General features: G+C 37.9%; 1 protein-coding gene across 16 annotated transcripts in view; it reads right to left on the bottom strand.

Moving 5' to 3' along the window:
- The window catches only part of CSNK1G1 (casein kinase 1 gamma 1), a 177,668-nt gene that overhangs the window by 90,535 nt on the left and 60,598 nt on the right, over window positions 1-26,535 (bottom strand). For all 16 annotated transcript variants that reach the window (XR_004677284.1, XR_004677283.1, XM_034993950.1 and 13 more), the window contains exon 2: window positions 12,455-12,854. Coding sequence is in view for 14 of the 16 variants with exons in the window: in XM_034993950.1 (XP_034849841.1) it covers window positions 12,455-12,635 (181 nt within the window). In the remaining 2 variants the exon portion in view is untranslated. The remainder of the gene's footprint in view (window positions 1-12,454; window positions 12,855-26,535) is intronic.

Genomic DNA, 26,535 nt, shown 5'->3' on the forward strand with positions numbered 1-26,535 from the left:
CTAAAAAATTTTTTTAAAGACAGAATATCTGATTTTTTTTTTTTATGAATCTGGTCAAGATAAATAAGAGTTATATTACGTCACTAGAGTGACACCCTTAAAGGTTAATGAAGTACATAAGGTTATTCTGCCTAGACTGCTCTGTTTTGTATACTCTGTCCCCTCCCTTGCTATCAGTCAGCTAGTGATTACTTCCTGATATATGTACCTCTTCTTGTGTTCCTACTCTACAGGAGACTAAGAAAATAAGCTTGTTAGAAATGCATATAAAGGGGCACCTGGGTGGCTCAGATGGTTAAGTGTCTGCTTTCGGCTCAGGTCATGATCCCGTGGTCCTGGGATCGAGTCCCATGTCGGGCTCCCTGCTTAGCGGGGAGCCTGCTTCTCCCTCTGCCTCTGCCTCTCTCTCCCTATCTCTCATGAATAAATAAATGGAATCTTAAAAAAAAAAAAAAAAAGAAATGCATATAAATATGAAGACAGAAGCTTTAAGGAAAAGACTGTAGTTCTAAAATACAGATATTTTAGGGTACATAGATCCTAAGATACCTATTTTGGCTGCTAAGACATTTTAAAATTTTTATTGTTCTTTTGGTTTGTTTGCTAGTCTTCAGCTTTGTTCCAGAGAGCTAGAACTTGTTAAGAAAAATGATAGCATATGCAGCTTTACTATAACATAGCTAAAAATTTCAGCCAATGTAATTTATAGTTCTAATTTACCTTAATATACTCTACATAAATTTTTGTGAAAAAAATAATTGAATATTCTGAAAATATAGATATTTTAGAGTATCTGTAGAAAACTGTACTTCTATCATTGATGTATAAATTTCCTGCCCAACATATATAAAACAAAACTAATTTTATCCACTAAGCTATAGAGGATGTTATATTTCTGATAATAATCTATCTTTATGAAAATGTTTGTGCTATTTACTATAATACTAAAATCTACAAGTAACCAGAAGCCCAATTATATGGTAACAGTTGTGGTAATTCAGTTGATGAAAAAGAATATAGCCATTAAACTTATAATCATGAAAATCACATTACCATTTTAGTAAATAAAAAGCAGAATCCCAAAGCATATCCAACTTTGCTTAAACAAAGTACATATATATGTATATGTGACTATATACATATATGTACATACATATACACATGACAGAACAAAGACTTTGCTCTAATTTTCTGTGATGTTACAATTCTGTCCACCAAAACAAACAAAAACAATACAAAACTACCTTCATGAATTGGAATTTCTGGATGTTCAAATCCAAACCATCTAATTATTATTTAGATTTTTAAAAATTATTTAGATTAATGAATCTCTGAAATAGTTTATAAAATAAAGATAAATAGAAAAAGTAGCATTACAACCTCAAAAAGACATGTTAACTTTTAGTCTCATGGCAGAAACATTCTAAACTACCTAGAAGAGTCCTTTAATCATAGGAACACAGAATTACTTAAAATCACAAAGCATTTACTGTTGAAGCAAAACCATCCAAACTTGAGAAACTCCCACTATTATTCTTTACATACCAGTACCATTGGATAAAAAAAGACTGTTTTGTGTTTTTTAACAATATAAAAAAATTTGGGGTGCCTGGATGGCTCCGTTGGTTAAGTGTCCGATTTTTTATTTTGCTCAGGTCATGATCTCAGTGTCATGGATCAAGCCCTGCACTGGGCTCCGTGCTCAGCGCAGAATGTGCTTGTCCCTCTCCCTCCCCCCATTTGTGCTCTCTCTCTCTCTCAAATAAATAAATGAATAAAATCTTTTAAAAATATATAAAAAATTAAATATCTTTCAATTTTTTAAAAAATTATACTTTTTTGTGGGAAGGGGGAATGAGATCAGACATTTCTTATTAATTTATGCTCTCCAGCAAGGGGAAAAGATAACATGTAATGCCTTTCCAGGTTTTTTTGCTACCTACAGAATAAAGTGCAAACTCTCCACCATGGCCCACACCTAGTCAAGAATGGACTGCTGACATCTCTAGCCTCACCTCCCCTACTGTACCTTATTCAAATAAAAAGCTCAGGACAGAATAAGGTACAATGTTTATAATGTCCTCCTCCACTTTGATTTTACTCTAAATTCCAAAATACCTGTTTTGCAAAATTAAGAATAAATAAAAATAATAATTAATTAATTAGCCAATGCTTTCCCTCTTCACCTCCCAGAAAAATCACTGAAGATTAAAGTTGGGAATGGTCCACTATAGAAACTAAATAATGCTACTTAAAGAAAAGATTTTTGGCTATCATTTTATACTTTATATTTCTTTTCCTAGTAATAGGTAATCGTACTTAAACGCCAATGACTACCATCATTGGTGGTTTTAACCACCATCAACAAAGAGCATTTGTTAGTGGATTGTTGTCATCACTAATGCTATATAAAGTCCAGACCAACAAAAGCAAGAGTTACTTAAGTTTTAGACCTGTAAGGACCCTTGGCATTGCCTAGTCCAATCTTCATCATTTTAAAGATGAAAGAGATTAGAGACTAAATGCCTTGGTCAAGGTAAAATAAACTAGCCTGCTTCTCCCTCTCCCACTCCCCCTGCTTGTGTTCCCTCTCTCGCTGTGTCTCTCTCTGTCAAATAAATAAAATCTTTAAAAAAAAATTAATGAAAGATATGTGGATAACTAAGAAAATTCTTTAAAAATCAAGTATCGGGCGCCTGGGTGGCTCAGTTGGTTAAGCGACTGCCTTCGGCTCAGGTCATGATCCTGGAGTCCTGGGATCGAGTCCCGCATCGGGCTCCCTGCTCGGCAGGGAGTCTGCTTCTCCCTCTGACCCTCCTCCCTCTCATGCTCTCTGTCTCTCATTCTTTCTGTCTCAAATAAATAAATAAAATCTTTAAAAAATAAAAAAATAAAAATAAAAAAATAAAAAATAAATAAAAATCAAGTATCAGTAATTTTTTTTTTAAAAGATTTTATTTATTTATTTAACAGAGAGAGCGAGAGAGCACAAGCAGGGGGAGCAGCAGAAGGAGAGGGAGAAGCAGGCTCCCCACTGAGCAGGGAGCCCGATGCAGGGCTCAATCCCAGGACTCTGGGATCATGACCTGAGCCGAAGGCAGACGCTTAACCATCTGAGCCACCAGGCGCCCCAAGTATCAATAATTTTTAATTTTGAGGGAAGGGGTTTGGGGACGTACATGAAAGAAAACATAGTAATAGTGCTCTCGTAGCTCAGCTGTGAACAATATTTTCACAACCATAACACTATAAATGCAGAAAAATAGTTTAAACAAAAAGTATAACATTAAGTATATTGGGAGAATGTGGGGAATGACTGGGATGGTGTATACCAGAAAAATAAAAAACTATCTTTAATAACACTTAGGAGAAAGGAGCTATCTAGAAGACATTGGGTTTTTGTTTTTTTTTTTTTAAGATTTTATTTATTTGACAGAGAGAGAGACAGCCAGAGAGAGAACACAAGCAGGGAGAGCTGGAGAGGGAGAAGCAGGCTTCCCGCAGAGCAGGGAGCCCGATGCGGGGCTTGATCCCAGGACCACGGGATCATGACCTGAGCCGAAGGCAGATGCTTAACCATCTAAGCCACCCAGGCGCCCCTAGAAGACATTGTTAAAAGAGTTGAAATGCTTGCCTGTAGAGATCAGGATTTTACAACCTATGCCCTATGATTGTTTTCATTAAAATTAGATTATAAAAGGGGCGCCTGGCTGGCTCAGTTGGTAGAGTGTGCAACTCTTCATCTCAGGGTTGTGAGTTTGAGCCCCACATTGGGTGTAGAGATTACTTAAAAAATTAAAAATTTAAAAATTAGATTATAAAAAATATATATCTATAGCATTCTCTTGCCCTAGTAACCCCAACTCAGGAAAAAAGCGGATTAATCTAGTATGATCTGTTCTTTGAGAGTCCACTATGATTGGCAGTAAGCTCCACTTCCTTTGATAAAAGCTTTGCTTTTTTGGAAAAGTCTAAGTTCAGACAGTTTTCTCCTTAGGATGTACGATGGCATCACGTAAATATTGATTCTGAACTCTCCTCATAATCAAATCCAAAATCATCTTTGCTTCATAGTCCTGCTCACACAATTCCAGACTGGTTTTTTTTTTTTAACTTTATTTATTTATTTCACACACACATACACACACACAGATCACAAGCAGGGGGGTGCAGAGGGAGAGGGAGAAGCAGGCTCCCGGCCGAGCAGGGAGCCTGATGCAGGGCTCAATCCCAGGACCCCGGGATCATGACCTGAGCCGAAGGCAGACGCTTAACCGACTGAGCCACCCAGGCACCCCTCCAGATTGGTTTTAGCAATCCTGGAAACTTCACCATTAAATTCTCCCGATAAACTAGCCAAGATGCATAATCCTGAAGAATCCTATCTGCGACACTTCTAAAATTGCTATATTAATGTGATGCATGCAGACTGTGTGTCAGTGAATGTGGCTGAAGTGCTTGACTCCTACCATTTTTTGATGGATTATGCTGACAAAAAAAAAAATTCTTCCTCAAGATCTGTTAAAGCTGCTTAACCTCAACAACCTCTGCTGAGTTAGAACTAACAGGGTGTAATTCCAAAAGAAATTTAAACTATGATACTACTAAGAATTTTATACTTACTTGTAGTTTTTTCAAGAAAATTAAAATGCCTTATTTCTGGAATCATAATTTTAAATTAAATCCCTCCACAACATACTATGGAAGCAAAACAAAGGATATAATCTGTTACACACCTGTGAAGTGGGGCCATTAAACATCCCTTACGGAAGGGGGAAAGTATTTTGTCAGATCTACAACTTACTTTGAATGGTGCAAGCACAGACACACATTCACACACTCACACACACACACACACAAATGTACACACACATCTCCAAAGATATAAAATATATGGGACAAAATATTAACAACTGGTAAATCTAGGTAATAGTATATTATGGATAATCACCATCCTATTCTTTTTACTTTTTAGTAAAAATATGAAAGTCTTCATACAAGGATGGGAAAAACTAAAACAAAAGTTTAAACAATATTTGTATTATGTATATAAATGCTCACTATGTATGAACCATTGTATTATGTGATTATATACATGATCTGAATTATATCTCCACAACAAATCTGTAAAGTAGGTATTATTACTCTTACCTTAAAAAGAGTTGGGGGGGGGACTTGGAAAAGCAATATGACTCCAGGACTCTTACTTTTAACCACTTGGGAAAGAGAGTGATGACATGACTTCTTGTTCTACTTGTTTTAGTATGTTCCATCCAAAGACCCTACAAGTTTGCAAATGTACAGGAGAACCTTAACAATGCTGTAAAAGCACAATACATCTGTTTCTGTTTCATTGGCTGGCATAGTTTTGGGGTGATACGGACTTAGTTCTGTATGTTCAAAATGGTAAGATTTACTAAGAAACTATGAATAAAAAAGTAACATTTCGTTTTACAATGCCTTCACTTTCAACTAAAGAATAAACACTTTTAAATTTTATCTTAAGCCTATATTCTTTCAGATGAATGATTTTCAAAACTTTTTAACACAGCAGAGGGGTACCTCGGTGGCACAGTCGGTTAAATGTCCAACTCTTGGTTTTGGCTCAGGTCATGATCTGGGCATCGTGGGATCGAGCCCCATGTGGGACTCTGCACTCAGTGCAGAGTCTGCTTCAGACTCTTTCGCCCTCTCCCTCTGGCCCTCCCCACTGATCACAAACACACTCTCTCTCAAATAAATAAATACAATCTTTAAAAATTTTTAATTCAGCAGATTGCTATCTTTTGAACAAAATCTTATTGAAAACTCAGTATATAGGTGAGAGTCCTTTCTCTTCATTCTTCCTTTCCCATTCTCTCACAGTGGGAACTAAGGGCTCTAAGACCTTGTGGGACACAATATGAAACCAAGGGCTTTAGAAAATATGCATCTGTAAACCGTTAATGATCACAACTGCCAAACATAGAACTGGCTGGTAAAAGCTGAAGTTACAAATTCTAATTTAAGTTCATTAGTGATAGATAAGTAATTCAGGTAAGGAAAGAACAATATGCAGAGATGTTGTCATGTACACCCTACTTTAGTCACAGAAATAAGTATCTTATTTTAGAAGCCAGGGAGGACAGTGTCAGAGGACAAGTTGCTACCCTTGGCCAATTTACCTTTGTCAAAAACATCCTTCTCTGCTAATGTACTTTGGCGTATTTCATCAGATACCAAAGATGAAAAATAGCAAAAAAAAAAAAATGAATTCTTTGTGCCTCCATTTTCTTACTTGCAAGTAAAAAGATTCTCTAACAATGTCCTATTTCACAAGAATAATATGAAAATTATTAAAATTATATGCGAGATTGTCTAGTCTAAAGGGTCTCCCATTAACATAGGTACATACCTATTAGGAATGGGAAAGAAATATCATCTACTTATTCTTGCAACTAAGAAGAAAAACAAGCCATTATTTGTAGACTATATTAAATGTAGACAACATTTTCTTAATTCTGGAGGAATAGAATCATTCACAACTTAATGTTCACATGATTCTTTCCAGGCCTGATTCAGAATACTCAAAATAAAAAAATAAAAAAATAAAAAAAGGCCTCAAAATAGCCCCCATGTTTCTCAATTAATGAAAAACAACTTGCACATCTATTTCCATTCCATTGTATCCTCCAACCTTTTATTCACAATCATCCTTCATCAATCTTTCTTTCTCAAATCTTCAAAATTCCCTTATCTATAGAGGCAATACACACAGGTAAGACTCCACAGAAATAATCTTTCCACTGAGAAACAGGCAAAGGCCACAAAGAAGCAACTCTTAAAAGAAGATATATAAATCAGTGTATAAAGACATTTAACTTTACCCGTGAACCTATACACATTTAATAAGACACCATTTTACCCTATCAGACTAGCATAGATGAAAAGATTCTCAATAATGTTCAAGGTTTTTGAAGGGGTAGGGAAAGAACCACCCATGCACACACATGCAGACACAGGCAGAAAGTAAAGAGAAATCATCTTTCGAGGGGGCAAATTTCCAATATGTAACAAAATCACAAATATGGATATCCTTTTACTCAAGAGTGTACACTTCCCGGATTTATCCTAATAAAATAGCCAAGTTTGTACTACAAGGATGTACTACAGGCATCTATTAGGATGCTCAGTACAGTATCATTTATAATATGAAGAAACAGAAACAATTTATATGTATATATAATTTGGCTAAATCACAGAATAACTACAGACATTAAAAATGAATGATCTAGGAGTGCCTGGGTGGCTCACTTTGTTAAGCGTCCAACTCTTGGTTTTGGCTCTGGTCATCTCAGGGTCGTGAGATGGAGCCGATACAGGGCTTCGTGCTGGGTGTGGAGCTTGCTTTTTTTTTTTTTAATTTTATTTATTTTTGACAGAGAGAGAGAGAGCACAAGCAGAGGAAGCAGCAGGTAGAGGAAGAGGGAGAAGCAGGCTCCCCGCTGAGCAGGGAGCCCGATGTGGGGCTCGATCCCAGGACCCTGAGATCATGACCTGAGCTGAAGGCAGACGCTTAACCGTCTGAGCCACCCAGGCGCCCCATGGGCGTGGAGCTTTCTTAAGATTCTTTCTCTCTCTGCTCCCCTGCCATCTCTCGTGTGTGCATGCATGCTCGCCCTCATAAAAAAAAAAGAATGATCTATATTTATTTATTTATTTTTAAAGATTTCTGTTTATTTATTTGACAGAGAGACAGACACAGAGAGAGCACAAGCAGGGGGAGCAGTAGAGGGAGAGGGAGAAACAGGCTCTCCAATGAGCAGGGAGCTGGATGTAGGGCTCGATCCCAGGACCCTGGGATCATGACCTGAGCCGAAGGTAGACGCTTAACCTACTGAGCCACCCAGGTGCCCCAAGAATGATCTATATTTAAATTGAAAAAAGAAATCCGTGCTATATTAAGTGATAAAAATACATTTATAGTACAATTTGATTACATTTCTAAAATATGTCCTGATATACATTATAGAAAATTAAATTAATTTAATAAAATTAGTGGTTATCTTTGGAAAAACATTTTTTTTTAAAAGATTTTATTTTTAAGTAATCTCAACACCCAACGCGGGGCTCCAACTCACAACTCCGAGATCAAGAGTTGCATGCTTCACCAACTGAGCCAGCCAGATGTCCCTGGAGAAACTTCTAAAGTAAAATTTGAAAAAACTCTTCTGACTTTCCAACCTCTCTACTCTTCAAGCTCTTCCTCTTCCAGCATCCCTTAAATGTACCTTTCTCCCACTCATACGAACGCCATAAAGTATCATCTCATCATCTGTGACTGCGTATCTATTAACACCTACATGGTGATGATCTCCTAATCCCTATCAAGCCTAAACTTTTCTTAGTCTCAGATTCACATTTTTGCATATGTGCTGCACACTCCTTAAAGTCAATATATTAACAAACTCTATTTCCTATTTCCATTAAAATTTCCTCATTTACTTGGTCTCTCCACGCTGGCAAACTCGGTCATCTTTGAAAGCTACCCCTCAAACATCTGGTGGTCAAAGCCTGCCTACAATCTACTTCTGAAATTTCTCCCTCATTCATCCCTTCCTTTCATCTCACTGCCATTTTCAGAGCTAAGAGCTAAGGCAGGTCTGGCCATTTCTGACTTAGACTATAAAGCCAAACAAACATTTCTTAAGTACCCATTAACATTTCTTAAATACACATTATATGCCATACACAGTAAAAGGAGCTGAGAATATAAAGATTAATGAAGCAAAGTACTACCATCAGGCTAATCTTGAGGCAAAGAGATGGGGGAAGATAATACAATGTGACAAGTTTTATAATTAGAGCAAAATTCACAAGATGTCAATCTCTTTCTTATCTGATCTAATCTTACAACTACCTGAATAATCTATCTAGAATACAAACGAGATCATGTCACTCTTCTGTTGTAAAACCCTTGATGATTCTACTCCACTGCCTACAGGATAAAGTCCAAATGCTTTAATACCATCTAAACACTTCACAATCTGGCCCCAACCTACCTAATAGAGTCATCTATGACTTTTTTTTCTTCACATCCATTAACCCAGTCATGTAGTTGGGTTAACTAGTTGCTACTCTGATAATGTTTTGTGCTCCTACTGCTGGAGAGCCCTTCTTCCTTGTGCCCACCAGTGGAAGTCTTGTCCTATTCTCAAATAATACTTCCTTTCTGAAACCTTTATTAACTGCTGCCAAAGCAGTTTTTAATATGATCTATTATAATACTTATCACTTCATGTTATAATTTGTTTTTTTCTTTCTACCAGTAGACTGTGAGACAGATTCTTAAGGACAGAAACTACACTTTGTTATTCTTTCTATCTTTCCCAAAGTCTAGTAAAATAGTAATTATTCAAGAAATGTTTGTTAAGGGGCTCCTGGGTGGCTCAGTCATTAGGCGCCTGCCTTCGGCTCAGGTCATGATCCCGGGGTCCTGGGATCGAGCCCCGCATCGGACTCCCTGCTCCACGGGAAGCCTGCTTCTTCCTCTACCACTCCTCCTGCTTGTGTTCCTTCTCTGGCTTTGTCTCTCTCTGTCAAATAAATAAAATCTTAAAAAAAAAAAAAAAAGAAAGAAAGAAATGTTTGTTAAGGGGCGCCTGGGTGGCTCAGTCGTTAAGCGTCTGCCTTCGGCTCAGTTCATGATCCCAGGGTCCTGGAATCAAGCCCCACATCAGGCTCCCTGCTCAGCGGGGAGCCTGCTTCTCCCTCTCCCCTCTGCTCATGCTCTCTCTCTCACTCTCTCTCAAATAAATAATAAATAAAATCTTAAAAAAAAAAAAGAAATGTTTGTTAAATGAATGATGGGGTAGAAACAGATTTGCAGAGAACCAAAATTTACTAACATTGCATTATTTTCTTTGTTTCTCTATCTGGAAACCAGAGGTCTACCTAAATCCAGTGGTACTAAGGCCACTAACTACCACCCACCAGGAGCCTGAAGGAGGCTATGTTTTTTTCTCTCTCTTTCCATTCATCTGGTTATCTATCTATCCATCCCACAGATTAACAACAGTAAATAACACAGATAGAATCCCCACCCTCCAAGGGGGTTATATTCAAGTAAGGAGAGACAATTAACAGGTAAACAAACATGAATAAATCATTTCAGGTAATGATCAATGTGATGACTAAAATAAAGTGTTTGATGGGATAGAATATAGGTAGGGGAGAAATGTGCCATTTTAAGTGGAGGTAGGGCAGGAATCACTGAAGGTTTCTCTGAGACGGTAACAAAAGATAAAGCCTGAAGGATGAGAAGCAACTACCTAAGCAAAATTTGGGGGAAGAATTCTGCAGCAGAGGGAACTTTAAGTGCCAAAGCTCTGAAGCAGAAATGTATCTGGCTGTTTGAGGGGCAGAGAGACAGTGTGGCTAGAGAAAGAAACGAATGTGGAGAAGAAAGCATGGCTTTGTAGGTGGTAGCCTTGGTGAAGGCCCATCTGCACCTGCCTTGAGTTCGGAATTTCTAGTTTATATCTTCTATTGTCTGCACAATCTCCTACTTACTAATATCACAGCCAAAGAGCAGTGGAATGGATATAGTATACCCTGTTAGGAAGATGTCAAATGATTCTGGAAGTACCTTTTCTGGTTTCTGTTGATAAAAAGTATTCCTAGATACAATGTCATGACAAAATGGTCCCAGGGATAATGAAAACCTGATAAGTACACAAGACTAAAACCACTTCAAAAGAAAGGTCTTTCTACTGACTACAAGGCAAGCCAAAATGAGAACTCCCAAAATTATCCTAAATTCATGTAAGGAAATAAAACACACACTCTACTACTCTGAAATACATATGGGCTACAAATTTATCCTTTTAACTCAGTAAGTTTTTCTATTCCTGTGTAAACTTAAAGATCATCTAATACAAATCTAGACTTAAGTAATTAAACAAGACGATTTCCAGTTTTCACTGACTAAAGTTGTTCTTTATCTTTAAGAGAAATCAAACAATTTTATGATGTTCTGAGAAAGCAAGAATTTATATGCATCAAACTGCCTCTCAGTAGTAATTCTGTGGATGATTATGTCATAATCTATTTAATTCAAGTTACTACTGTGATGTTAGAGCGAAGTCAATCCATTACATAAATGAATATTCACGAAACTAGCTGCTAAAACAACTCAGTAGTTGCTAGGAACTCAAGCAGTGTGAAATTACACATCTTACTCTTCTCAGTAGCATCTGCTAGATTTGCTAACTCGAACATCACTAAATATAAAGAGCCTTCCATTACACTAGTCAGGTCTTAAAATTCCAGGCTGCTGGCCTTCTACCAGTAAAAATAAGAGTCTCATGCTCTACCAACTGAGCTAGCCAGGCGCCTCTACCAGTAAAAATAAATTCATATTCAGCATCCTTAAATTTAACTGTGCACCCAGTGATCTCTCCCTAGGGTAGTGATGCTTCCCTGATTCTCTCTATGAGGGACCAGAGACAACATTTTTTCCTTCTTCTTTTGAAGATCAGAAATAGCAGAGGTGACAAGCAATAATCATCTTACCCTTCCACACTCCTGTTCCCCCAAGGGCCAGAGTCTCTTACAATGGGTGTTCATAATAATCCATACCCATAACAGCTATGGAGAAAAAGCAAACACTTTAGCCTAAAAGGGAACCTCTTCACATTCTCCAAGCTGATGTCCAACTTCATATAAGATCTTTCATTTTCTCTTCCCAACTCATCCAGGGAGGGCCACTGAAAAATTTATAAATACCTACTGTATCTACTTCCCAATTTCACATCTTCAAACTGGTTTTGTCATTTTTCATGATCGTACTCATAAATTTATACTTGAAATTAAAAAATCCATTTCCTTGGCTGGGAAATAAAATTGCATAATTTCTCCCTGGAGTTCTAGATCAATCCTGATATTGGTTATTTCCAGGAAAGAAATGCAAACATAGTATCAGTTGGAAAGCCTCTCTGAACAGGACGTATATCCTTATAGACTAAGTCTGGGTATTACTCAATAAGGGTTTACCCCTTATAAGGGGTAGAGTCTGAATTAAAGCAAGGCCTTACTCCCTCCTCACAGTGTGGTTCAAGGACCAACAATATCTAGGTCACTTGAAGTTTGTTAAGAATTTAGGGCTCTACCTCTCAGGCCAACGAAATCAGAATTTTCATTTTATTGCTATCTGTATGCAGCTCTCCCTACATCATAAAATCTCAGAATTGGTGGTAAATTTAAAAGCCTATCATACACAAACAGAGATGAACCTTGGATACAATTATAACTGGTAGTGACTATAGTCCCCTTCACAAATTCTTTAGTTCTTATAATAACAAGTCCTCCTTAAGATAATGTCTCATGAAATTATAACTGCTTGTTTTAAAACACACCAAAGCTAATTATAGCTGTTGTTGTTGTTGGAAGCCACTGATATAACCAAAGTCCTTACCTAATCTGAGCTCTCCAAAGTTCCCACACCCTATCTTCTTGCCAACCCTGAAGTTGGGTCCCACCATAAGAACCCCAGAGGATGTTGAGGAGCCAGATGGTCGGGGACAGTGGGTACTCCTTTGTGCCATGGGTTTAGTTGTCCGTTGTCTTTCATCCTTCTCCCTACTAGGATGGTCCATGATCCTACACGACAGAGTCTCTGCACGAGTAGCCTCAGTCCGTATATTTCTCTTCAATACAAAAGTACATCCAAATAAACCGTAGTCAGAGAAAATTAAGGAGATCTTTTGGTACCATATTTATGTTTCTAATGTATCGCCAAGAGATGAAAAATCATTGATTTGTTCTTGTAGGACATGTAGTCTGTGGATCTCAAGCATAGGAGGGTATTTTGTAACCTAGGTAAAAATCAAGAAAACATACAGTTAAAAATTAAATTTTAAAACAAATTCAGAAAGTTACCACTAATTAGAATGGATCCTATCCCAAAATGAACAAAGTGGATAGCTTCCTGAAATGGGTTTTGGTTTTATATTCTCCAACAGTTTAGCCATCTGGACTATTTATTCATCTGGTAACATAAGCTCAGTAGGCTGCAGACCATAGTAGCTAAGGGAACACGCAAGCCTTTAACATAAAATGCTATCTTTGGGGTGCCTAGGGGGCTCAGTCGGTTAAGCATCCAACTCTTGATCTCAGGGTCATGAGTTCAAGCCCTGTGTTGGCCTCCACACTGAGAGTGGAACCTACATACATACATACATACATACACACATACATAAATAAATGCTATCTTCTAGTACTGGACATATGACCCACAAGAAAGCCATTTGCTCCCTTTTTCTTTCTTTTTTTTTTTTTAAAGATTTTATTTATTTATTTGACAGAGAGAGACAAAGCAAGAGAGGGAACACAAACAGGGGGAGCGGGAGAGGGAGAAGCAGGCCCCCCGCCGAGCAGGGAGCCTGATGCGGGGCTCGATCCCAGCACCCTGGGATCATGACCTGAGCCGAAGGCAGACGCTTAACGACTGAGCCACCCAGGCACCCCCATTTGCTCCCTTTTTCATCACTGGCCAACAGAAAGATACAGTGAGGTTAAGTCTAGTTAAATAAACTGAGGACATTTAAAAGCTCTTCCTTCAACTTTGTATAGGACCTATCATAAATGAAGTTACTTACTGTCCCCCCCTCCTCCATCCCCACCATTTATCAAGCACTGACAGCAACAACACAATCCAAAACAAGTTACTGATGACACAGACTACTTCTAGAAAAGACTTCCCAAAACCCTAGGGGTACTAAGCAGTCCTAGACTAAAGCTTTGCAATTGTATCTAACATCCTCCAATTATCTTTGTTGTTTCCTAAAGGTCCTTCAGACAGTATTAGTAAGAGAAGGGAAATAAAACTTAACATGTTTTAGATAGTTCTGTCTTCACTGGTGCAGCTATGTCTATGTATGAGAAACTGTCAGGCTATACTTTATTCCCTTATCTTATAAATTTCTTTGAAGACAGGAAAAAGATGGATCTTAGCCTATCCAGACAATTTTGAGCTATTCAACTAACTCCCAAATTTTCATAAATTATCACTAGTGTAATAGTTTCATTTATAAGATTTGGAAAACTGTAATACCTTATCTATTGCTCTTCATATTTTTCATATGTGTTCACTCTAACAGATGGAGGTTATTTTCATGCTTGTCATTAACTTTCTCCATTGCACTTAAACTCATGAAGCATTAGGTGGAGTAATCACGTACAGCCCACATTATCCATGTATACTTGCATGTATGTACAGAAAAACATACAGTACTTGCCAAGTTAGAACCCTGCAGAAAGTCAAAAATCGTGTTCAGCTGGGAAAAGGATGTTTTTAACACCTGCTTGTAGCCCAGAAGAATCACATTAACTCCCACAAACATGGGAAAAAAACTTACATTTAAGATACCAATTTTCTGATCTATGCATGTGACATAAGCATGGTCTAATCTGTAATTATGAAAGATGAATAATATTTAATACTACTTTTATATGGCACCTCTCATTTAAGAAATCAAACTAATTGAACAATTAAAATTTTCAAAATCCTATTTATCACCACCCATTGCTCAAAACTATTTTCTACTACCCCACTGCAAACTCTTTAGCTTGTCATTTGAGTCCCTTCAATATTAAACCCCCTATTTAAATTCTTGTATTAAAAAGTTACTACATGGGGTGCCTGGGTGGCTCAGTCGTTAAGCGTCTGCCTTCGGCTCAGGTCATGATCCCAGGGTGCTGGGATTGAGCCCCACATCGGGCTCCCTGCTCCGCGGGATGCCTGCTTCTCCCTCTCCCGCTCCCCCCTTTGTGTTCCTTCTCTCGCTTTGTCTCTCTCCGTGAAATAAATAAAATCTTAAAAAAAAAAAAAAAAAGTTACTACATAAACACAAGGAGCATCCATTGTTAGCCCTCATACCTAGAATGGCCTCTTCTGCCTTAAAGGCCTGACTCACATCCTATGTCCCTTGTGAAACCTTTTATAACCAACTCATTATTAACACTTGGAGCACCACTGTGTATACTATGTATATATTTGCCACTTAACATGTACCAGATTATATCGATATGTACTCTAATATTCAATTTGATTATAAGCCTTTGGAGTTAGGGATCTTGTCATATCTCCTTTAGTTTCTTGCATATAATTGGTACTTAATAAATACTGAGTAACAATTATGATGGTCTTACTTAACAGAAAACAGATTTTCAATGACATAACCAAATATTTACACAAAATAGTACAACAGAATCCTGATTAACCCTAAAAACTCTTAGAATTCATCTAGAAAGAAGCTAGTATTATTTAAATTCATTAGTGTTAGGACAGGATAGTTAGGATTTCTATTTCACAAGGATATTAAATGATTTATTTTCAGTTAGTAGCAGTTAACATATGAGAAAGTTAGTTCAAGAACCAGGTCAAATGGGGGCGCCTGGGTGCCTCAGTTGGTTAAACGTCTGCCTTCAGCTCAGGTCATGATCCTGAGGTTCTGGGATTGAGTCCATATGTATATGGGCTCCCTGCTCCACAGGGAGTCGGCTTCTCCCTCTGCCTCTGCCTTTCTCCCTCTCTGTCTCTCATGAATAAATAAAATCTTAAAAAAAAAAAAAAAAAAAAGAACCAGGTCAAATAGAACATCCAAGATAAACATTAAGTTATACTTTAACTTTAATTTTAAAAAATGACTTCCAAAGATAGCAGTAAAATACAAACTGTAAGATTTGTCCTCTTTTTCTTTTTTACAGTAAAAAAAGGGGAGGGGAGGGGCACCTGGGTGGCTCAGCTGTTAAGCTTCTGCCTTCAGCTCAGGTCATGATCCCAGGGTCCTGGGATCGAGCCCCGCATTGGACTCCCTGCTCAGGCAGGAGCCTGCTTCTCCCTCTCCCACTTCCCCTACTTGTGTTCCCTCTCTCGCTTTGTCTCTGTCAAATAAATAAATAAAATCTTTTAAAAGGGGGGGGAGGGGAATTCCACTTTTTTGTACCATGGACAAAAATAAACTCAAAATAGATTAAAGATCTAAATGTAAGACATGAAACCAGAGAACTCCTAAGAACAAACAAACAAACAAAATACACACACACACACATACACAGGCAGTAAACTTGGATGTCAGCCTTCAGCACTATTTTTCTGGATGTCTCCTTAGGCGAAGGAAACAAAAGCAAAAATAAACTACTGGGACTAAACTAAAAAGCTTTTGCACAGCAAAGGAAACATCAACAAAACAAAAAGGCAATCTACTGAATGAGAGAAGATATTTACAAATGATATATCCAGTAAGGATTAATACCCAATATATGAATAACTCACACAAATCAATGCCAAAAAACCCAAATAACCTGATTTAAAAATGGACAGAAAACCTGAATAGACATTTTTCCAAAGAAGACAAGCAGACATATGAAAAGAGGCTCAATATCACTAATCAGGGAAATGCAAATGAAAACCACAATGAGATATCACCTCACACCAGTCAGAATACCTAGTATCAAAAAGACAAGATTATGGGGCACTTCACTGGCTCAGTAAGTAGAACATTCAACTCTTATCTCAGGGTTGTGAGTTCAAGCCCCATGTTCAGTGTAGAGATTACTTAAAAATAAAATCTTGGGGCACCTAGGTGGCTCAGTTGGTTAAGTGTCTGTCTTCGGCTCAGGTCATGAGTATGGGATCCCGGGATCAAGCCTGGGTCAGGCTCCCTGCTCAGCAGGGAGTCTGCTTCTTCCTCTCCCTCTGCCCCTCCCCCCACTTGTGTGCTCTCTCTCCCTATCTCAAATAAATAAAATCTTTAAAAAAAAAATAAAATAGGGCACCTGGGTGGCTCAGTTGGTTGGGTGACTGCCTTCGGCTCAGGTCATGATCCTGGAGTCCCAGGATCGAGTCCTGCATCGGGCTCCCTGCTCAGCAGGGAGTCTGCTTCTCCCTCTGACCCTCCACCCTCTCATGCTCTCTCTCTATCATTCTCTCTCTCTCAATAAATAAAAATCTTTAAAAAAAATAAAATAAAAAATAAAATCTTTAAAAAAAAGACAAGAAATAACAAGCATTGGCAAGAATGTGAAGAAAAAGAAACCCCTATATACTGTTGGTGGGAATGTAAATGGGTGTAGCAACTCTGGAAAACAGTATGGAGATTCCTGAAAAAATTAAAAATAGAAATACCATATGACCCAGTAATTCCACTTCTGGGTATTTACCTGAAGAAAACAAAAACACTAATTTGAAAGATATATACACCCCTATGTCTATTGTAACATTATTTACAATAGCCAAGATGTAGAAGCAACCTAAGTTTCCATCAATAGGTGAATGGATAAAGATGGGGGTGTGTGTGTGTAATGAAATATTAGTCATTAAAAAGAATGGAATGTTGCCAGTTTGTGACAACATGTGTGGACCTACAAGCTATTATACTAAGTGAAATAAGTCAGACAGAGAAAGACAAATACCATATTATTTCATTTATATATGGAATCTAAGAAACAAAAAAATGAACAAACGAACAAAAAAACAGATTCATAAATACAGAGAACAAACTGGTGGTTGCCACAGGGGAGGCAGATTCGGGGGATGAGCAAAACAGGTGAAGGAGATTAAGAGATACAAACTTCCAGTTATAAAATGTGTAGGTCACAAGGTTGGAAAGTACAGCATAAGGAATGTAGTCATTAATATTGTAGTAACTTTATATGGTGACAGATGGTAACCACACTTATGGTGGTGAGCATTTCATAATGCATGTAATTGCTGAATCACTATGCTGTACACCTGAAACAAATATAATATTGTATATCAACTATACGTTAATAAAAAAAGGAGGGGAGAGAAATTATATAAATGCAATAAGATGTTTCTTTTTCTGGTAAATAAGGCATTTGGCAATTACTTGTAACTTATTAAACATGTAAATGCTATGATAAATTTTTAGAATCATACCAGCAAGTTCCCTAAGAAACTTAATTCTAGGGGCACCTGGGGTGGCTCAGTCAGCTAAGCATCTGTCTTCAGCTCAGGTCATGATCCCAGGGTCCTGGGGTTGAGCCACACATTGGGCTCACTGCTCAGCAGGGAGCCGACTTCTCCCTCTCCCTCTGCCTGACACTCCCCTGCTTGTGCTCTCTCTGTCAAATAAATAAATAAAATCTTAAAAAAAGAAAGAAGCTTAATTCTAATAGTGTCCATGAATTTAAGCATGCCTAAATTAAGAGGAAAGATATTTTTTCAAGTATAACACTCCACACATTCTTTGTAATCCAAACTTATAATTCATTTCAGGAACTGGTTTACCGCCTCCCAGAAGGCATCATTCCATTAATAAAGCGACACTTACTGAATAAAAACAGATGTATACACATGGCTTTCCTGACTGGGAAATTATAAGAATTCTCCAGCAGGTTAAAGAATTGTTGCTAATAGAAAAATTAAAAATTCCAATTCATCAAATTGTAGGTAGGGAACTGATGCCAAATCTGCTGGTTTATGATAGAGTTGAAGAATATGGCTATCTTCAACAGTGGTCAGTGAAAAATTTTCCTAGAAGATATCTAGAAGACATCTTAGAGCATTCTATCACATTGAAATGGGAGAAACTTATGTTTCTAGTAACTATCACCCTGAGCCAACATTCAAAAGAAACAGGCCAAAATGGGGCTCAAAGTCACTCTCTTGTAAGGCAACAACGAATGCTTTGTGGAAGAGATAGGTATGGTCCTCTATCATGAATGAAATGACTAAAGTGGTTTTACTGCTTTATGTAGGAGTATTTTGAGAAGCTGTATGAAGTCTAAAAAAAATTAAGTCATATTATAAAACCACCAAAGAAAATGTTTAAAGAATTACTACATACAGCTATGAATCTGTTAAGAGAAAATAAATCATTGAATCAGTCTGTTATTTCAGATTCTCATATATTGGCACTATCAAAATGAGGCATGTAAATATTTAAATTTTAAAGTCAAAACACACACACCTTTGTTGATAGTCAAGACAAGAGACAGTCAGCCTTCTAAATCTCTCTCTTCTGATATAACTTATGAGGAAATTGCTTAAAGGTGTAGGACTGCTAGATCATATGTTAAGTGTACATTTAACTTTAAAGAGTCTCTGAAGTGACTACACTCTTCTACTGTTCCTTCATCTACCACATACTGGCTTTGGTGCGAAGGCTTACAGCCTCTTGGTCACAAGTTTCAGCTTCAGATATCATTTCTCATACCAGTATCTAAAACAGAAATGAAAGGGCAATAGCAAAAAACTTTCTCGTCATGTATCTGTTTTTTGGTAAGGATGAAAATTCTTCCCAGAGCCCACAGCAAAATTCCCCTTGTGTTAAGTAGCCAACAGTGCACACAACAATCCCTGAAATCCCCACTGTAAGCTCCTCAAAGAATGAGATGAAGCCTGACCTGATGTTTAGAACATAGGATAAGTTGGGGCACCTGGGTGGCTCAGTCAGTTTTGTGTCTGCCCTCGGCTCAGGTCATGATCTCAGAGTCCTGGGATTGAGCCCCGAGTCGGACTCCCTGCTCAATCAGGCTCCCTGCTCATCAGGGAGTTTGCTTCTCCCTCTGCCCACCCCCTCATGCTCACGCTCCTTCTCTCAAATAAATAAATAAAATCTTTTAATTAATTAATTAATTAGACAAAGAAAGAGATAGTGAGAGCAGGAACACAAGCAGGGGGAGTGGGAGAGGGAGAAGCAGGCTTCCTGCGGAGCAAGGAGCCCGATGTGGAGCTTGATCCCAGGACCCTGGGATCACGACCTGAGCCGAAGGCAGATGCCCAACGACTGAGCCACCCAGGTGCCCCTAAATAAATAAAACTTAAAAAAAAAAAAAAAATAGAACATACGATGAATTTCAAGAGCAGTATCACACTGAAAGAAGGTCACTGAGTAAATATTCAGTAAAAATGGTATCTCCATGTGTGCATGTGCTTGTATGTGTGTGTGCTAAAAGACTATAAAAAAATTGAAGGACAAATTAAGGACAAATAAAATCTTATAACTCATGTGTCTGTTTTTATCCCAGTACCATACTGCTTTGATTACTATAACTTTGTATTACAGTTTGAAATCCACCCAGTTTTTACAGTTTTTTACAGTTTTCAGCCACCCAGGCACCCCTTGATTTCTTTTTCTTGACTAATTGCTCCAGCTAGGACTTCCAATACTATGCTGACTTCTTCTTTGACCCATTGATTGTTCAGTGGCATGCTGTTTAATCTCCACCACGTATTTCTGAATTTTCCATTTTTTCTTGTAATTGATTTTTAGTTTCATGCCATTGTGGTCAGAAAAGATGCTTGAGGGGCACCTGGGTGGCTCAGTTGGTTAAGCATCTGCCTTCAGCTGAGGTCATGATCACAGGGTTCCTGCATCCAGCCCCACGTCAGGCTCCCTGCTCAGTGAGGAGTCTGCTTCTCCCTCTCCCTCTCCCCCTGGCTCTTGCTCTCTCCCCTTCTCTCTGCCAAATAAATAGGGGCACCTGGGTGGCTAAGTTGTTTAAGTACTGCCTTCAGCTCAGGTCATGATCTCAGGGTCCTGGGATTAAGCCCCGCATCGGGCTCCCTGCTCCACAGAGAGCCTGCTTTTCCCTCTCTTGCTGTGTCTCTCTCTGTCAAATAAATAAATAAAATCTTAAAATAAATAAATAAATAAATAAATAAATAAAATCTTGAAAGAAAGAAAGAAAAAATGCTTGATATGCTTTCAGTCTTCTTAAATTTATTAAGACTTGTTTTGTGACCTAACATATGATCTACCCTGGAGAAGAATGGGTATTCTGCTGCTGTCGAGTAGAACATTATGTAAATGTCTGTTGAGTCCATCTGGTCTAGCATATACTTTAAGTCCAATGTTTACTTACTGAATATCTATCTGGATGATCCACCCACTATTGAAAGTGGGGTACTGAAGGTCCCTACCATTACTGCATTGCCGTCTATTTTTCCCTTCAGGTCTATTAATATTTACTTTATATATATTTAAGAGCTCCTATGTTGGGTGTATAAATATTTACAGAAGTTATATCATCTTGTTGAACTGACAACATTACCATTATAATGACCTTGTTCTTATTAGAGTATTTGTCTTAAAGTCTGTTTTGTCTGATATAAGCATAGCTACTACTGCTTTCTTTTGGTTTCCATTTGTATGGAATATCTTTTAACATCTCTTCACTTTCAGTCTGTGTGTGTCCTTAAAGCAGATGTGTCTCCTGTAGACAGCATATAGTTGGGTCAGATTTATCTTTTCATCTATTAAGCCACTTTATGTCTTTTGACTGGAGAAATTTAGTCCACTTATATTTAAAGTCATTACTGATATATATATGGACTTACTATTACCATTTTGTTAACTATTTTTCTGGCTGTTTTATAATTCCTTTGTTCTTTTCTTGTTCCCTTTGTCTCTTCCTTTCTGACTTGATGATTTTCTTTAGTGTGTGCTTAGATTCCTTTCACTTTCTCTTTCATGTAAAAGCTTTCAGCTTTGTAGTTGCAATGAGGCTTATATAAAATATACCTCCAACAGTCTATTTTAAGTTGATAACAACTTAAAATGCACATTAAAGCTCTATATTTTTACACACCCCCTCATTTTATGTTTTTGATGCCACAACTTACATCTTTTTACCTTGGGTATCCATTAAGAAATTATTGTAGCTTGTTATTTTTACTACTTTTCTCTTTTAACCTTCATACTAGATTTATAAGTGATTTACCCACCACCATTACAACATTAGAGAATGCTGGATTTAATTATATATTTACCTTTACAAGATTTATACATTCATATGTTTTCCTGTTAGTAATTACGATCCTTTAGTTTCAGCTTAAAAAAGTCCCTTTAACATTTATTTTAAGGCTAGTCTAGTGGTGATAAACTCCTTCAATTTTTGCTTGTCTGGAAAATTCTTTATCACTCCTTCAATTCTAAAGGCTATCTGACCTCAGTGACCAACTTTATGACCATTATTTTTAACACTTTATCAAGTAAATCATTTACCACTGTTTCTCGAGTTTTACCTTGTTCTTTTGGTCAGAAAATATTCCTCTGTTTCTTCATTTTCCTTGACTCTGTTGGTTTTTGTGTATTGGATAAAACATCCACCTCTCCTAGTCCTGGTAGAGTAGTCTCCTATAGATGAACCTTACTGCTCAGTGAGGCCCTAGCTCTTAGCTGTTTCTCAAATCTTTTTGATTGTCCAAGCCACCTTCTTTGTTCTTAGTGGTTCCCAGTAGTTAAGGATGGGCCAACACCTATCAGTGACCCAAAGGGGAGGACCTAAGTCAGCATTTCGATTAAGGCTAACTAGAAGCTGGACCTTCAGGCAGCAGCTTTTCAAGTGTGCAAGTAGATCACTTTCAGGGAGACTGAAAGCAGGGCTTTTTAATCTGTTCCTTCTGCATTAAGCCCTCAGGGTTATAGTCTAAAAACTGTTATAGTCTTGTGGGACTCACAAACACAAGCCCTGCTAGCCACCAGAATCAGGCAATCACGGGGTGTATCCCCAGGCAGCAGCCACAAAAGCCAGGGCACCAGATGATTATACAGACTCATTCTAAGGAGACACTGGTGACGTGCAGTGGGCCAGAGGGAGAGTCCCGCATCAGGCTCCTTGCTCATGGGGGAGACTGCTTCTCCCTTTGCCCCTCCCTCCACTCATCTCTCTCTCTCTCTCTCAAAAATAAACAAAATCTTTAAAAAAAAAAGAAAAAAAAGAAAGAAAATAAGAAAAGGCAAAAGACCCAGAATAGCTAACACATATTTCAAAGAGAAATACACAGTTGGATGACTAACACTATTCAACTTTAAGACTCACTATAAAGCTACAGTAATCAAGACAGTGTGGTACAGGTAAAAGAAGAGACAAATAGATCAATGGAACAGAACAGAAAGCCTAGAAATAGGTCCACACAAAAATAATCAAACTGATCTTTGACAAAGGAGCAAAAGCAATACACAGTGGAGGATTGTCTCTTCTAAAAATGGTGCTGGAAGAAATGGATACTACATGCAAAAAAGTGAATCTAGACACAGACCTCACACCTATCACAAAATTAACTCGAATGATAGATCTAAATGGAAAACACAAAACTATAAAACTACTAGAAGGTATTATAGAGAAAATCTAAGTGACCTTGGGTTTGGTAATGATGTCTCAGATCCACCACCAAAGGTGCAATCCATGAAAGAAAAATTGATAAGCTGGACTTAATTAAAATTAAAAACTTCTGCTCTGCAAGTCATTGTTAAAAGAATGAAAAGACAAGCTACTGACTGGGAGAAATATTCACAAAACAAATACCTGAAAAAGGACTCTTATCCAAAATATTAAAAAAAAACCCTTAAGGGGCACCTGGGTGGCTCAGTTGGTTAAGTGACTGCCTTTGGCTCAGGTCATGATCCCGGGGTCCTGGGATTAAGTCCCACATTGGGATCCCGGCTCAGTGGGGAGCCTGCTTCTCCCTCTGACCCTCTCCCCTCTCATGCTGTTTCTCTCTCTCTCTCAAATAAATAAAAAAATAAAATCTTTAAAAACAAAACAAAAAAACCTTGAAACTAAACAAGAAAATAATCCCAATTAAAAATGGGCAAATGGGGGCACCTGGCTGGCTCAGTCGGTAGAGCATGCAACTCTTGATCTCAGGGCCCTGAGTTCAAGCCCCAAGTTCGGTGTAGAGCTTACTTAAAAAAAAAGAAAAAGAAAATGGGCAAAGGATCTGAACAGATACCTCACAAAGACATACAGATCACAAATAAGCATATGAAAAGATGCTCAAGATCATATGCCATTAGGGAACTGCAAATTCAAATAAGGTACCATTACACCATCAGAATGGAAAGCACAAAACACTGACAACACCAAATGCTGGTGAGGATGTGGTGCAACAAGAACTCTAGTTCACTGCTGGTTGGAATGTAAAATGGTACAGCCACACTGGAAGACAGTTTGGCAGTTTCTTACAAAGCTAAACATATTCTTACCATATGATCCAGCAATCCTTGGTACTTATTCAAAAGAACTGACAACTTAAGTCCATACAAAAACCTTCACATAATGTTTTTAGCAGCTAAATATAGTAAATTTTTTATTTGAAGTGGCCAAAAAGTGGAAGCAACGAAGTTATCTTTCAATAGGTGAATGGATAAACTATGATATAGCCATGCAAAGGATTATTATTAAGCAATAAAAATCAATGAAGTATCAAGCCATGAAAAGAAATAGAGGAACCTTCAAAGAATATCACTAAGTGAAGGAAGCCAATCTGAAAATACTATATACCATGTGATTCCAACTATATGACACTCTGGAAAAGGAAAAATTATGGGGACTAAAAAGATCTGTGGTTGCTAAAAAATTCAGGAAGAAAAAGGGAGAAAGGAATGAAAAGGTAGAGGGGATTTTTGGAGCAATGAAACTATTCTATAAAATACTATAATGGTAGATAAATGTCATTATGTACTTGTCAAAACCCATATAACACAAGGACTGGATTCTAATGTAAACTTTGGGCTTTAGTTAATAATACAGTCAACCCTTGAACAGCACAGATCCACTTATAAAGAATTGTTTTGTTCTGTTTTGTTTTTTAAGATTTTATTTATTTGACAGAGAGAGACACAGCGAGAGAGGGAAACAAGCAGGGGGAGTGGGAGGAGAAGCAGGCTTCCCACTGAGCAGGGAGTCCAATGCGGGGCTCGATCCCAGGATCATGACCTGAGCCCAAGGCAGACGCTTAACCGACTAAGCCACCCAGGTGCCCCCTATAAAGTATTGTTTTTTATAAATACAGTACAATATTATAAATTATTTTCTCTTCCTTATGATTTTAATATTTTCTTTTCTCTAGCTTACTTTATTTATTTTTTTTTTTAAGATTTTATTTATTTCTTTGACAGAGAGAGACACAGCGAGAGAGGGAACACAAGCAGGGGGAGTGGGAGAGGGAGAATCAGGCTTCCCGTGGAGCAGGGAGCCCAATGCGGGCTTGATCCCAGGACTCTGGGATCATGACCTGAGCCGAAGGCGGACACTTACTGAGCCACCCAGGCTTCCCAAGAATTCCACTTTGAATAGATATAAGTGCTTTTACTTTTCATAGTCCTTACCAAATTTATATAAACAAGATTTAGAGATGAGGCCAAAGGGAGGAGAAACAGTCTCCTAAGATCCTTTTCTCAGTTGTATGACAGTTCCTTTAGGCCTAGGTCCCTTCCCATCTCTGTCACTTCGGTTAAATGAATGAGCCAACTAAGGAAATTGGTAAGTATTTACCAGGTGAACAAACTCAAGAAAAGCCAGTTGTACTAATTCTGGGCTAAATTTGATAGCTCCCAAGTTCAAAAATTATTTTATTTTTAAATTATTATTATTTTTAAAGATTTTATTTTTAAGTAGTCTCTACACCCAACATGGGGCTTGAACTCACAACCCTGAGATCAAGAGTTGCACGCTCCACTGACTGAGCCAGTCAGGCACCCCCCAAAATTATTTTAAAAACAAATGTGCTTTAGATGAGTGTATGGTATATAAATCATATCTCAATAAAGCTACAATTTTTCAAAAATGCAAATGAGATCCCATAGAGAAACTCTGCCACAAAAAGGAGTCATAAATATAGTGTTCAAGTGATGAAGAGCATCAGTGTCGGAAACAGAAGGAATTTTAAGTTATTCAAGGGAGGGAGAATTAGGCTGGCTTCCTAGTAAAAAAAAATTGTGGACACATCTAAAAATCACCACACACTTTTGTTTTTTTATTGTTTCAGGAGGACAGTTGTGAAGCCAGTGCACTTTTGATTCAATGGGGCTGAATGGGTGAGTAAGTGAGTGCAGGGTTCTTTGGTATGTGTGGCAGATGGGAGAGAGCTCAGGTTTTTTGGACTCCTTGCTGGGTTTGACTATGCGACCTAGTTAGTGAATATAACCTCTTTGAGCTTCAGTTTCCTCATCTATGGCAAGGAATAAATTGGTTTTTATCAGGGCAGGTAAGTCCAGGTTCATTTCACTGAATAGGTCACATAGCACCCAGAGTTAATCATTTTGAAAAATGTAATTATCACTTGGTATCAGGGAAATACAAATCAAAACCACCATCAGTCAGAATGGCTAAAATTAACAAGTCAGGAAACAACAGATGGTGGTGAGGATGTAGAGAAAGGGGAACCCTTTTACACTGTAGGTGGGAATGCAGACTGGTGCAGCCACTCTGGAAAACTCAAAAAGTTAAAAAATAGAATTCCCTACCAGCCAGCATTTGCACTACTAGCTATTTATCCAAAGGATGCAAACATAGTGATTCAAAGGGACACATGCACCCTACTGTTTACAAACAGCAGTGTCCACAATCACCGAAATATGGAAAGCCCAGCTGTCCATCAACAGATGAATGGATAAAGCAGATGTGGTACACACACACACACACACACACACACAATGGAATATTACTCAGCCATCAAAAAGAATGAAATCTTGCCATTTGCAACAACATGGATAGATCTAGAGTATAATGCTAAGTGAAATG

Source organism: Mirounga leonina, unplaced genomic scaffold (genome assembly GCF_011800145.1).
Source record: "Mirounga leonina isolate KUSES-001 unplaced genomic scaffold, KU_Mleo_1.0 Mir_91, whole genome shotgun sequence".
Lineage (NCBI taxonomy): Eukaryota > Metazoa > Chordata > Mammalia > Carnivora > Phocidae > Mirounga > Mirounga leonina.